Raw genomic sequence first — 15,060 nt, 5'->3', positions numbered from 1 at the left:
AATGGTGGTTTACAATTTGCTGGAAAATCTCAGTATCTAGGTATTTTTGGAAAAATATAATTAACACATCCAGTAGTTCTGCAGCCTTTAAGACCCTACAATACAGTCCATCACGTCAGAGGACTTGTTACTTTCTCCATTAGTTTTGTTATAAGCTCTTCCTTTTCTTTTGCATCATGATTTTATATTATTCTACTGTGAAGCCAAATGCAAAATAACCTGTTCAAAGTCTCTGATATTTTTTGCTTCCCATTGCTAATCTCCCAGTCTCATCCACTAAGGAGTCAATGTTTCTTCAGCCACTTGCTTTTTGTTTATTTACTTGTTGAAACTTTTACTGTCTGCTTTTATATTTCTTGGTAGCTTTCTTTCATATTCCAATTTGTCCCTTTTTGTAATCATTGTTTATAGGTTTCTAAAGTTTTCCAATCCTCTTGATTACTGCTATCTTTGCAACATCGCACTTCATTTCTTCCAATGGTGACACCATCTTCAACATTGTTGATGAACTATGAATAATGCATCCTTCTGATGGCATCTTTCTTTCTCAATAGATTCTATTTTGTTGAGTTACAAAATATCTCATTAAATGTCTACACCAGCTTCCCTTTTAGCCTACTTTTCAGTCCATCTCAGCCAACTTTGTTGTCATGTAATTGCCTTTATTTAAGTTTAAGTCAGTAGTTTCAGCGTCAAAGTCCTGTCCTTCAAATTGAATGTGAAATTCAGTCCTACGATCACTGTTAATTTGTACAATTAGTTTACACATACACTAATCATTATGTGCATGAATCGCCCTTAAGACAGGCATAATCCTTGCATGACAGATTTTCACATTTTTGGGTATTTCAAATGATTAATCTCAGTGTAATGGGCTAGAAGGCACCTTTAACAGTAACGTACACTTATCAACTCCAACAGGAGAAGACCGTTGGCTGTGTACATTATTACTACAACAGGGGTGGCGTGTAGAATATAATGCAGCTTCAGATGCCTATACAAATGCTCCACAGGAGTTCAAAGAATTCTACAATCAACGACGCCGTTGGGTGCCTTCAACTTTGGCAAATACAATCGATCTTTTAAACAGTGGAGCACAAACATCCAAGAGAAACCTCTCAATTTCAAAACTCTACATTCTGTATCAGATTATTGGAACAGCAGCATCAATTCTGGGTCCTGCCACTGTGGTTTTGATGATAGCAGGTGACTATGCTTTTCCATCTTATTGCAAAATTTTTTTGCCTTAACTTGGGATAACACACTGTAATCATAGATCTTATTTCATTTCTGCAACATTATCGTAAAATAGTATCAGTGCCACAGATGCATTAGTGATTGCATTTTGTTGCATACTGATGAAATGGCACAGACTTTTTTTTTGCCTCATGACTAGAGTACAGATGGTTGCATCAACATGAAGGTTGTGCAAACACACAGTTATCCCCTGGTGTATTCTGTCAGGATCTACCAAAACAATTATAAGCTGTTTTAGATGCCCATCAGGCCATCGCGTTCAGCTACTGAAATTACATCATGACAGTTTCTCATATTACTGTACAATCTCACAGTAAGATGTACGCCTTCAAATTGTCTAGCATTCAGAATCACACAAAACATTAGTTTTATTTTGGAAAACTATTTGGCAAACCTTGTTACAGTCTCCTCCATACAACTGAAGGTGAATTCAACAATTCATTTTGCAACTAGAGATATCATTTGTTGGGAAAGCAGATTGTCGACAAACCTGTCGTGCTGATTCCTCAGCCCTCTATCCCTAACAAAAGAGGTTCTCAACTGGTAATGCAGGATTGCTGAATGTTTTCAGTTTAACAGAAATTGAATATTGCTATGAAAAAGAAATGTGCTTTTGAAGCTTTTCAAATTGTACTCATGAGAACAGATTGAGGAGAATACTAAATTTCTGAAGGAACAACAATTTATATTGCATGAGAAAAAGCTGACTGGTTGCTAAATGGACTCTGGTTGGTTGAGGTGCTGCCATAGAAAATGACCCAAGGAAGTGTTGTCCCTCAAGCGTTTATTTAGTTGAAGTGACATGTTGTTTTACTTGAGAGAAGAGGGCCTTGCACCTGAACAGGTGTAGCTTCTAGCAGCTAATGTGAGTCCCATTGTGAACCTGGTCGATAATCTTGAATTGATTGCCAATGTAATTCTTAGCACACTCTGGATTGTTAAGTAAATGCTGCCCTTTTGCAGAATCACATCTAATGTTGGATCTATGGTTTTAGTTTTGCAAGCGTGACCTGAGTGAGGACTGTCCATACTTTACCTATTGGAAACAATCAGCAGGATATATTATTTGATATGATCTATGAGGACATATGACCTACATACACTGGCACCATATTGGCACTTATTATAGAAATTGCCTAATATACTGTGTGTTGTGTTGACACACTTCAAACTGAAACACAAAATAGTGTCATTTATATCTATCCTCATCACAGCCTTTCATTTTCATCCAACAAACAAAATACTTTTGCAGAAACCTTTTCATGCAGTCAGTGTCCACCAAATACTTAGTCAATAATTCCACTCATGCCATGTCATGTATCATGATACCACGCTTTCCGCATATTATGATGTGACCTTCTGAAGGCAACAGCTGATTCGCATTGCCAAAGTGATGTAAACCAGTTTACAACAACCGGAAGAAGTTTCACTGTACAGCAGCTATAACATAGAAAATAATCCAAATACATTTGCAAAGAAGAGAAAATGGACACCAAGCAGTGGAGAAGTCAAGGTTGGTCATCGAATATATAGGCAGAAAAGATTTTAGAATTCCTCCCATTTTGCTATCTCAATTTCTTTGGATGTGTAGTGAAATAGCTGTTTATTTTGAAACTATGGTGACTCAGCAGGAGTAACTTTGAACATATGCCTGACTGTGGTCTAACAAGTACATGTTGAAAAGATTATTGTTGCACAGTTCCTGATAGTCCTAATGAGTTAGGCATAGCAAGTGAATGTATAAGGTACCTATTGCTATCATACAATAAACTACCTTGTTATGTCAGACAAGTGCCTCTTTGTTTATTTTCACCAGTGGTCTGACCTCTACCACTGGACTCCGCATGGAGAAAGGAAAACTGGTGACAGTGAACCACTCAAACCAAAATATGACAGTCATCCTTCGTGATGAAAAACATAAATGTCTCCAAATATGTTATCTTAAATAATAATTACATTTAATTATATAAGGTTAGTGACAGAAAGCTTATAGGAAATTTTGTTTCTTTGTTGTATCCAATCTGAATAGTACAAAGTTCTTCATAATTTAATATAGGTAATCTTTTCTTATACAATATTTTACAGGAGCATTTACCTTTGTGTTTAACTGGAATGGAAATGTTGCTCTGGCCCTTGGAGTCATGCCTCCCGCCATCTACATACTGATCTGTTACAAAGTCAAATCAGATACCCAGATTATAATTGCTGCTGTGATGAGCATCTTTTATGCTTTTCTAATGATTGCCACAGTAATGTCCATTATTGGTAAGTGTTTCATGACCTACATTTTGAGAAATAAAATTATATTTACAGGAACTAATTTTATTGGTGCAAAACTTTGAAATGAATCATCTTAAAACATTGTAACATTGATTTCCTTGTGTAATAATTAATGCATGTCAATATGAATTACCAGTTTACAGATATGGGGTGACAGTCAAAGCATTTTTCAGTTGTCAGATTAGAAAATGAAGTAATGTAAAAATTCAATGCATAGTATTGAAGAACAAAGGAACAATGAGAGGTCATTGAGTCCTTGATTATATTCCAACATTCAGTTAGATCATGGGTCAAATCATAACATCTTGCATCTTAACTGCATTCAGTTGTCTTGGTTTCAAATTCTTGTGATTGATTAATAGTGCTCCAAATATCCTTTTTTCTCTTTTGAGTAATTAAGTAGTTTTTGGACCATCATAAATCAACAACCTATAAAAGCCTTACTTTTTCTGTATTTCCATCTATTTCATTTATTAAACATTCCTACTTTCAAGTTTATAGTAGAAACTCTTAATGAAAGGTTTAGTCCAATTAGCTTTTGCCTTTGAAACTTGATTCTCAGGAAATCTACACTTTGAATTTCACCTAAGGAGTTAAAATGATAGAGTTTGATCATTATGCTTAATAAATTATTGCCACATTATGTAACAACTGATGTTAATTGATATATGTATAGATATTTATGTTTAGAACACAGACACTTATACAGATACAGTACCATTATTCAACAAAATTAAAATGGTCAACTGTATTGTATAATATGAAGCAGCAGCATTAAAATGGATGTTGCAGGAGAGGTTCCAGCAATGGAGTTATCGCTGCTGAAAATCTGGCGTTTGTGCCATTCTAGGAATTATATTACAGCTGCACTTTTGAGACAGGTGAAACTTAATTCCAGATTTCTCAAATTTTACATAATTTTTTTTATCAGTTCATGCCTATCACTTTAAGACGAATAGAGCCACAAAAGAAGCAATCTTAGTGTTTAAATGTGGCGGGCTGGTACCATCTCTGTTTTACCTTACAGAAGTCTCTTATGTTCATATATATCTAATTAACATTCTTTTGTACTTCCCAGGCAGGGTCAGGTGCAATGGCTAGAATAACCATAAAGAAATTTGAATGTAGTTCTTTAGCCATGGATAAGGGCCAAAAGGATTAAAGTTCTTTTGTTTCCCAGCATTACACTTTGTTTTTTAGCTGTTATTTGAATGCAGGGAAGAGGATAATGTTCACATATATTCCAAACATGGATGCTGATATTGAATCAGAAACTCTGATATCTGTGTTCCTTTTAATATCATGGGTCAAATCTTCTGATCCCTGGACTGCTGCAGGGCGGGTATTGAGCTGAGTTATGTAATGGACACTGTAGAAGTTTATTATATTGCACTTTGTCAGAATTGTCTAGGCATTTCAATTTTGAATTGACATTTCCTTTGCTCCATAATATCATAATAATCTCTGACTCTGAACTGGAGACAAAGGGGCAGCACGGTGGCTCAGTGGTTAGCACTGCGGCCTCACAGCGCCAGGGCCTGGGTTCACTGCCACCTCGGGCAACTGTCTGTGTGGAGTTTGCACATTCTGCCTGTGTCTGCGTGGGTTTCCTCCGGGTGCTCCGGTTTCCTCCCACAGTCCAAAGATGTGCAGGCTAGGTGGATTGGCCATCCTAAATTACCCATAGTGTTCAGGGATGTGTAGATTATGTGGGTTTGGGGAATGGGTCTGGGTGGGATTCTCTGAGGGTCAGTGTAGACTTGTTGCGCCGGAGAGCCTGTTTCCACACTGTAGGGATTCTATTCTATTCTAAAGATTTTGGACTGTTCTAATATGCTTATCTGGATAGCTACCCAGAAAATTTAACTCTGATTAAAACGTAGTCTAACTCCTGGTCAAATGCACAACTTGTTTCAAAATTCACCTTAACCAACAGAGTAAGTTCTCGCAATGAGACTACCCCCCACCAACCCAACCTGACCTGAGTATACGCTCCCTGATTAATCCCCAAATCCCTCACTATGTCTCAAACTTAACCACCCTCCTGACATGACCTGACCTTCCAGACCTATCCTGTTTAACTGCTTAAACTGCCAAGGACACCAGACAACTAGGCCAAGATGAGATTATGGAATACTTGGAAATATAGGGCTGAGTTAGCGCAGCTTAGTCAATGAGAGGTCATGCTTGACAAAGCTGTTAGAATTTTTTGAGAAGTTAATGAGTAGGTTAGACAAAGGAGAGCGAGTGGATGTGATATATTTGGGTTTCCAGAAGGCCTTTTACAAGGTGCTGCACAGGTGGATGCTAAATGAGATAAGAGCCCGTGGTGTTAGGGGCAGAGTACTGGCATGGATTGAGGATGGGCTAACTGGCAGAGGCAGAGAGTCAAAATAATGTGGTCTTTTTCAGGATTGCAACTGGTGAGTAATGAAGTTCCGCAGGGGCCAGTGTTGGGTCCACAGCTATTCATCTTATACATTAAAGATCTGGATGAGGGAACTGAGGGCATTGTTGCTAAGTTTACAGATGATACAAAGGTACGTTGAGGGACAAGTAGTGTTGAGGCAGTGAGGAGGCTGCAGACCTTCTTAGATAGGCTAGGAGATTGGATAAAGAAATGGCAAACAGAATATAATGTGGGAAAATGTAAGGTTATGTACTTTGGTAGGAAGAATAGAAGTGTGGACTTTTTCTAAACAGGGAAGAGGTTTAGAAATCTGAAGCGCAAAAGGACGTAGAAGTCCTAGTTAAGCATTCTGTTAAGGTTAAAATGCAAGTTTAGTTGACAGTTAGGAACGTATATGCCATGTTAGCAACCATTGCAAGAGGGCTAGAATACAAGAGCAGAGATGCTAAAGTTGTACAAGGCTCTGGTCAGAACACATTTGGAATATTGTGAGCAGTTTTGAGCTCTCTATCTAGGGAAGAATATGCTGGCATTGGAGGGAGTCCAGAGGAGGTTTACAAGAATGATCCTGGGATGAAGGGCTTGTCATTGAGGAGTGGCTGAGGACTGTGGGTCTGTACTCGATGGAGTTTAGAAGGATGAGGGGGTATCTGATTGAAACTTACAGACTACTGAGAGGCTTGGATAGAGTGGAAGTGGAGAAGAGGTTTCCCCTAGTAGAAGAGACTGGGGCTGAAGGGCACAGTCTCAGATTCAGCCAGAGGGTGGTGAATCTGTGGAATTCATTGCCACAGAAGGCTGTGGAGGTCAAGTAATTGAGTGTATTTAAGGCAGCACTAGATAGGTGCTAGATTAATAATGATATCAAAGATTATGAGGAAGAGGCAGGAGTATGTGGTTGAGAAAGATATCAGACATGATTGAATGGCACAGCAGATTCCATGGGCTGAATGGCCTAATTCTGCTCTTATACCTTATGGTCCTATCCTTATCCAGTTAGCTGGGTTCAGAAGACCTGGTCATTGCCCCTGCATGGAAGATCAGGGACCACATTTCTATGGCAATTGGGTTTCAAAATGGATTCTTTTCTGATATGCTGAACAAACAAAGTAACATTGCTGGTAGAGTATTTGCATCATACTGAAAGTGAGAAGAGTTATTTTGTCAGTTTCCTACTTTTTTAAGATCCACATTCCTCCTTCTGACTCAAATCGGTAAAATCGATGGGACAAGAGTGAGTTAAAGGGACGATTTGGGTTTGAGACTCAGGTTACACCTTTGGAGAGAGCTCATCATGTTGTTATCTTTTGAGATCTAACAATATTTGTTGGTATATGTTTTGTATACAACCTGTTTAGAGACATTAGTACACAGACCTGGAGCAAGTGGTTCTTAAAGGCAGGAGACTGTCACTGCTCCAAAAGAGCCCTTAATTTACCTTTAAATATAATCAATTTTTAATTTGGATAAATGTGAGGTATTGCATTTTAGTAAAACAAACAAAGACAATACTTTTACAATTAAAACAAGGGCCTTGGGCAGTGTTGTAGGACCTAGAGATCTAGGGGTTCAGATACATAATTCTTTGAAGTTTGTATCACATATAGATAGAGTGGTTAAGAAGTGTTGAGCATGTTTACCTTCATTGATCAGACCTTTGAGTGTAGGAGTTGGGATCTTATGTTGAGGTTGTGCAGGATATTGGTGAGGTCTCTTCTGGAGTACTGTGTCCAGTCCTGGTCTCCTTCTAATAGTAATCATATTATTAGGCTGGAGAAGGTTCAGAAGAGATTTACTAGAATGTTGCTGGGATTGGAGGATTTCAGTTATAAGGAGAGGTTGGATAAGCTGGCACCTCATTCAATGGAGCGTAGGAGGTTGAGAGATGACCTTACAGAGGTTCATAAAACAATGAGGGGTATAGATAAAGTGAATGGCAGTGTCTTTTCCCTATAGAGGGGATTTCAAGACTAGGGGGTATATCTTTAAGGTGAGGAGAAAGATTTTAAAAAGACATGAGGGACAATTTTTTTACATAGAGAATGGTTTGTGTGTGGAATGAACTTCCAAAGGAAGCAGTGGATCTCGGTACAATTACTATGTTTAAAAGACATTTAAGTAAGTACATGAAAAAGAAATATTTAGAGGCTTATGGGCCAAGCAAAAGCAGGTTGGACTAATTTAGTTTGGGAGTATGGTTGGCCATGGGTTGGTTGGACCAAAAAGTCTGTTTCTGTGCTGTATGACTCTATACCTCTATACATCCTCCAAATATTCAAACTGTCTGGAGTAGATTTTTTTTTTGTGCTAATACCATTTTTTAAGTGTGTTGACAATTACTTATGTTCTACAGTCTTCCTATGCCTTTATTTGAGGGTGTAACCATATAAATATTTAATTACCAAACCAATGGGTGTGACTGTTAAAATTATTACCCTAAATGTCAAGGGAGCTTTCAATTAAGAAGAACAAAGTATTCACTATATTTAGGAAAGAGACTGTACAGGTGTCATTGCAGCAAGGGCACCAGTGAGTGACAAAGATAAAAACTTGGGGAAAAACACTAAACTCACATCAGCCCATTTCATGATTGCAAATGTATGTGTAACTTAGAAAATTGTGAGTGTGTTAGGAGAGGGGCGAAGACTTCAGAAAAGTTACAACACGGAAATTGACTGGAATCTTGCAGATGACACTGTTTCACATGCAGAGCCAGGATGAGCTGAGGATTTCTGTTTTGTCCATCAATTGCGCAGCGAATTCTGGATGCCCATCACCCTTGATGAAAAAGTTTTCTTCATGTCCCCTCAAATCCTTATACCTCCTCCAGTTCACTCTACCGCCTCCCTCCATCCCCTCTTCCTATTGCCCTCCATTCCCTCTCCCAGTTCACTCTCCTCATCCCCAATGCCCATCTACTTTATCCCATGCCCGTTCACTTTACCCCTCCCTCGTTCACTCAATCCCTTCCCCTGTTCACTCAACATGCCCCACTCTCCCCTTCCCCTCTTGATCTATCCCTTCCCTTGGTCTCTATACCCCTTCCCCATGCCTCTTCCCCCTCTACCTCACTGCTTTCACCTTTCTCCTCACAACTTCCACCTCCACTCTTTATCACAATCCCATTCTTTTTCCCCTACCCCATACTCCATTCTCCTGTTCCCCCCTTGACTCTACCCCTTCCTCATTTCACTACCCCTCCCCCTGCCCCCCTCTCCCCTCACCCGCTGCTCCCTCCCCTGGTGCACTTGCTCTAGCTCTGGGAACTGCTCCTTCAGCAGCTGCTGCACTTAATTCACTTTTCACACCTGTTTTAAGCTGACCTGTAAATGAACAAGTGGCATGCCTGCCTGAAACAGCTGTAGAACATTAAACACGCAAAGAGGGAACCCACATTGATTGTTGGACTCTGGCAAATTCAGGTATAAAATGAATGAAACAGGGCCACAGTAGTGATTCCTGAACTAAACAAGTGCTGTCACATGACAATAAAGTCATTCCCTTTTACACTTACTTGCTGCTTGTAGGTGGTTCTGACATAGACTCTTCCAAATTTTTATCAACTTGTTATGATTCTGCTCTGTGGTTATTATATCCCAAGATGGGACCTGACCAGCCCTCCTAGTAGAATGTTACAAGACTCTGAGTTTTTTGCATTGATGCTAATATCATATTATATCCTTTTCAGGTGAACTGGTGAAAGAAAACACCTTTATTACTCCGACAGGCTTGTTCTTCATCTCGATGATGATCCTTTACCTCTCAACAGCAATGTTACACCCCCAAGAATTCCCCCTTGTTTTTTATGGATTGTTGTACATCATTTGTATCCCCAGCGGATACTTGTTGTTACCAATATATTCCATGGTAAATATGAATAATGTTTCATGGGGCACACGTGAAACAGTCACTCCGAAAAAACGGGACAAAATTAACACTAAGCAGATTCTGCAATACGAAAAGAAATGCAAATGTATCTGTTGGGATATTGAATTTTTAATCAAAGAGGATAAAAAGGAATTAGTTCACCATGCAGACAGGTAAGCTTCTTTTCAAGTAATTTACAATATTCGACGTGTAGAAGTGCAGATTAACATTATCATCTACCTGTTCTATGTGTTGGTTTGTAATTTCCTTGTTTTGAACTAAGGGTTTAGTTATTGATTGTTGATTGATTTATTTTCTTTGGATTAAATTGGCCTCTCATATTGTGCCTTAAGTTTACAAGGATGGATGATATTAGGTTCTGAGAGAGAACTTAAGAGAACTCAGACTTTATAACAGGGCTCTGTATCAAATTCTTGCTCACCTATGGTTCTCTGGCTGGTTGGAGCTTCAGCTTTAGCTGGGCTTGAATTGTTAGGTGCTACCCAGATGCTGGAAGTTACAACATGAAGCTAGAATCTCTCCTTTTGGGGGCATAATTTCTGCTGCTTTTGTTTGGTTTTCATAGAGTAAGGCTGATGTTCTGATTCTTCTGTGGGATTACTTCAGGGATGTTTTTGCACAAAGGAAGCAAGATAATCCGGAAGGATGTGCAAGGAAGTCCCAGCTGGAAATGTCTCATTCCATGTCATTTTACAGCCATCCATGACTGTTCACACAGCAGTCTGTCTCCAAACATTCCTTACTCATAAATATCAGTGAAACTCACCGATTGCAGTACTTGAAATGTTTTCAGCTGAAATTCAGAATAATAATATGTTTCATTGCAGTTGCAAAGGATTAAGATTGTTTTTTTCACCAACAGCTGTTGTTTCATATGTACATCATCTGCATCACTTTGAAGCACGTAGCAAGAACTTGTGTTTTAACGAGGGGGAATTCTTTCCCACAATCTGTCTCACTGGAGCTGTGTAATGTGGGTGAAAATGACAAATTGTTGGAAGGTGGATGCTCGTCACTAAACAACAAAATCTATATAGACTAGACTGCTGCAGTTAAAAGATTTTCAGAAGGAACATATTCAATCAGACATATTTGATATGAGTTATTTTACAAAATTAGAAATAAAGTTATGATAATTTTGATCATAGTTATTAATTTTATACTATTAGAATCATGGGGTCCATAAAATTATTGAAGTATTTTTGACTATTTCTTTTGGTTTATTAGCTTATAATAGTTTGGGATTATAGCTTTAAATGTAGAACTAATGAAGCAGATTGTGTGATCTATGCTTGAGTCTGCCTAAAAATAGATCTGAGTGAGACAAACAGTTAATATTTTGAGTTGAAACACTAAATCTGCTCCTTTTCCACAGATGCTGCCAGACCTGCCGAGTTTCTCTTAATTTTTTGTTTTCATTTCAGATTTCCAGCATTCATAGTATTTTGCTTTTAATAATCTGAGTGGTTTAGTTGTTAGAGATCAAAGGGACAAATTATTTTATTGAGAAGATAGGTGCAAAGTATTTACGCTTGCAGACAAAAGTAATAGTTTCTAAATCCATGGTGAATTGACCTAAGTTAACCAAAGTCCTTGAGTTATTGTGCATCAGATTATAAACAGTTGTGGTATAAACTATTCCTTTACTTCTGAGATTAAAGGCAGTTTGCAGAGAGAATTGATTAGTATTTCTACCTAAATACAAAGTAATGTGTCTCCATGTTCCTTGGGAAAGAGGATAGGGGAAGCCATTTTAAGATCAGGTTCCAGACTTCCCTATAAAATCGGAATAGAACATAGAACATAGAACAGTACAGCACAATACAGGCCCTTCAGCCCACGACGTTGTGTCGAACTTTTACCCTAAACCTTAGGTCTATCTAACCTCCATCCCTACCTAAATGTTACAGACAAAGCAGGTTGTACTTTTGTCTTGGTAGCTGACTGAGCAGTAGTGGGCAAGAGGTAGAACCAATCAGTGTTGCGTTTTTTTGTAAAAGAAATACTGGCTTAAAATGTGATATCTTTGTGGCTCAGTGGTTAGCACTGCTGCCTCACAGCACCAGTGACCCGGGTTCAATTCCAGACTCGGGCAACTGTCTGTGTGGAGTTTGCGCGTTCTCCCTGTGTCTGTGTGGGTTTCCTCTGGGTGCTCCGGTTTCCTCCCACAGTCCAAAGGTGTGCAGGTTGGGTGGATTGGCCATGCTAAATTGCCCGTAGTGCCCAGGGATGTTTAGGTTAGGTGAGTTAGACATGGGAAATACAGGGGTAGGGGAATGAGTCTGGGTGGGATGCACATTGCCCATCTGAAGAGGACTTGTTGGACCGAATGGCTTGTTTCCACACTGTAGGGTTCTATGATTCTATAAAAGGTGAACAAGAGAGAGTTTTTTTTCTACAGTGAAATTCTGACTACTTATTCTAATTGTAAGCATGGAAAGGTTTAGCTTTTTCCCATGAACTAAGATGACAAACATAAACTTTCAGGATTCACAAAGGCAAATTCTTTCTGACATTGTTCCAATTAATATTCAGTTCAGGTGTACTAATAAGTGCCTCTATACAAATGAAACTTGAAACTCCTTCTCATTGCCAACATCAGTCTTTTCACCACATTTAGGAATGCAGGGCTTGATTTTAACCTATTCAAAACCCATCCCTTGTACAGCATCAAAATCAGGGACTGTCCATATTTTACCATTCTATTTTGTGCTGTGTTCTTGAGAGTTCTGGGTGTATCCCTGGAATATTTTGTCCCTGGAGAGATCCTGTCCTTTGATCTTTTTAATCAGAGCATCACATTTGATTCTAAAGATTGATTTACTTAACTTGTGGCTTTTTCTGTCTGGGCAGAATCTTCCTAGGCACTGAAAGAGATGGGCCATGGTGAGATGCGTGGTGGATCATAACGACGTTTGGCAAACCCCATCTCAATGTCAAAATCATCTCATTGCATCTTGTTTGCTTTTCTCAAGCTGCATGGAATTGGCGAGTTCCCAGTTGATAGTCTATTGCTTTTTAAATGCCTCATTAACAGTCCAGATCATCACAGCTTGCGAACCTACCAAACTCACCAAACAAACTAGTCATCCATATGGAAACCAGACTGGTTTTTAATCGGTTCATTTTGCTTACTGTCATAGCACTCACTCACTTTGAGCCCACCTAAATGCTGCCAGCATCCTTGCTTTGCATTGCCTTATCTTGCCTTTTTTGCAATTTGGCCCTAATCCAGAGGTGCTAGATTCATTCTGCTTCTGTGTTGTCTTGATATTTGGCGCACGCACAAGAAAGCTAATCACAGTTGTCAGTAGGCCTCAAGCCAAGGGATGTAGCCTTTGCTCAGGAGCTGCAGAAACTGTAGCCAAGGGCAGCATCCGATACCTGTCTAGGGGCTGAGACACAATCAGTCACTTGGGTGATCAGAGCCAGGATGGTCTCCGCATAAGAAATAAGAAGCTGATTATATTGAACAGACCACCAACCAGCTTGATGCTTTCTGCCCTTTTGGGGCCTCCTTTCCTTCTGGAATAAGACAGATGCATGTATTAAGGGAGATTAAAATTGGTGGTACAACTGTTATTTTTGGTGTAAGTGGGGAGGTGCTCCGAGCGAATGAGTAGGCAAAGCAGAGGATATGCAGGGTTAGTAATGTTAAGGGTTTGGGTGGGTCACAGTGTGTGAGGGAAGATGTTGCTGGCAAAGGTGAGTGGTGGAGCGTGAGCCTTAGTGGGAGGTGGACACAGTAGCAGAGCGAGTGTGAGGTTTCAGAAAGAAGATTGTGGCACTTATGCTGGCGGAGTAGATGAAGGCATTTACCTGATGTTCCTCCAGACAGCTGAGACTGCTTTAACCTGGGTGGCAGGAGCAGGTTGGCATGGTCTGGTGTCATGGCCTCCACTGCTGGTCCTGAGGGATGATGAAGTCCTACCTCTATCACCCCATCAAAGCACGGCATACATTTTTGCCCTGTCTACCAGTGCTTGTCCAGGAGTACATGGGCTTTTAAATATGGTGTCTGTGTCAGGAATTCTAGTCAAGTCCAGGAACTCCTGTGAGTAGTCAGTTGCACTGGGAGTGGCACATATAAGATGGGACGGAAATCAGACATGATATTCACCATAAAGGCTGATATGCCAATTAAAGAAACGAGTTTGATAGGATACTGCAAGTCGGCCTTGAGGTGAAAATTACTCCACCAAACTCAACCTAACTTGTTCTTGACCAAAAATGTAAGATAAAGCCACATATACTTTATATTTCCAGGCTCATTATATTGTTTAATATTCTATATTTGAACTTGATCAATTAAAAAAAGCTTTTCTTTCCTTCAGTACAATTGAAGAAGAAGAAATAATGGAACCACGAATTGAAGACAGTGAGTATTAAGATGATAATTAATTGGCAATCTTGTCCAGAAATATATGTCCAATACAATCATATCCAATATTAGTATTGCAGGATTTTCTTTAGGCCGGAACTATTTGCTTCCAATTTTCTGCTGCTTCTTGTAAACACTGAATCATGGTGCTTTACTGTTGCAGCTGTGGCACAGCCTTTTTATTACTGTGGCCAAGTATCCTTTTGATCTTTCAGTCAAGACATTTAGTGGCAGTAGGTCATACAGAATTCAAGTTTACCCAGTGTTCACATTGCATACCTGTAAGCCATATTGGAACAGCAGTTGGCCATTCAGCTCCCTCAAGCCTCTCAACCATTCAATTAGCTGATAGCTGATCCATATCTTAGCTTGATTTAGCTACCATGGTTTGATATTCTAAAACCCATCTGAACAATGCAACCCTAGAACATGTGGCACCCCCTCAATGCTGCAGTAGAGTCAGGCTGGATTGGAGTTCAAAAACCTTATCCAACCAGCATCTATCAAACTTAGTTTTGACATTTTCAATTGATCTAACTTCAAATCTTTCTTGAGAGAGAGAACAAGTGAGTGAGAGATTTCTGCTATTTTCATTTGAAAACTCATTTTGTGACATCTTGAATGGCTTAGCTCTATTTATAAAATTATATCCTTTGTTCTGGGCTCCCTCATTTTTCCAGGAGGACAGATGATAGTTTGTGACTGGGATCAAGAGGGTCCATCTGTACATTTTAGCATAAAACACAAAACTTCAGCAAATACACATTTAAGATCTCTCAAAAACAAACTAAGATTATTGGTCTTTCAGAGATAGTAGGAACTGCAGATGCTGGAGAATCTGAGA

The 15,060-nt window shown here is 39.3% G+C and overlaps 1 protein-coding gene across 1 annotated transcript in view; it reads left to right on the top strand.

Annotated features, from left to right (window-relative positions):
- The window catches only part of LOC109912741 (chitin synthase chs-2-like), a 48,343-nt gene that overhangs the window by 22,029 nt on the left and 11,254 nt on the right, over positions 1-15,060 (top strand). The window contains exons 9-12 of the mRNA XM_048600976.1: positions 922-1,206; positions 3,343-3,522; positions 9,636-9,987; positions 14,170-14,213. Coding sequence (XP_048456933.1) covers positions 922-1,206; positions 3,343-3,522; positions 9,636-9,987; positions 14,170-14,213 — 861 coding nt within the window. The remainder of the gene's footprint in view (positions 1-921; positions 1,207-3,342; positions 3,523-9,635; positions 9,988-14,169; positions 14,214-15,060) is intronic.

This window comes from Rhincodon typus, chromosome 9 (genome assembly GCF_021869965.1).
Source record: "Rhincodon typus isolate 14 chromosome 9, sRhiTyp1.1, whole genome shotgun sequence".
Lineage (NCBI taxonomy): Eukaryota > Metazoa > Chordata > Chondrichthyes > Orectolobiformes > Rhincodontidae > Rhincodon > Rhincodon typus.
Note: the sequence above shows the minus strand (reverse complement) of the source record. Positions and strands in the feature narration are given on the sequence as shown.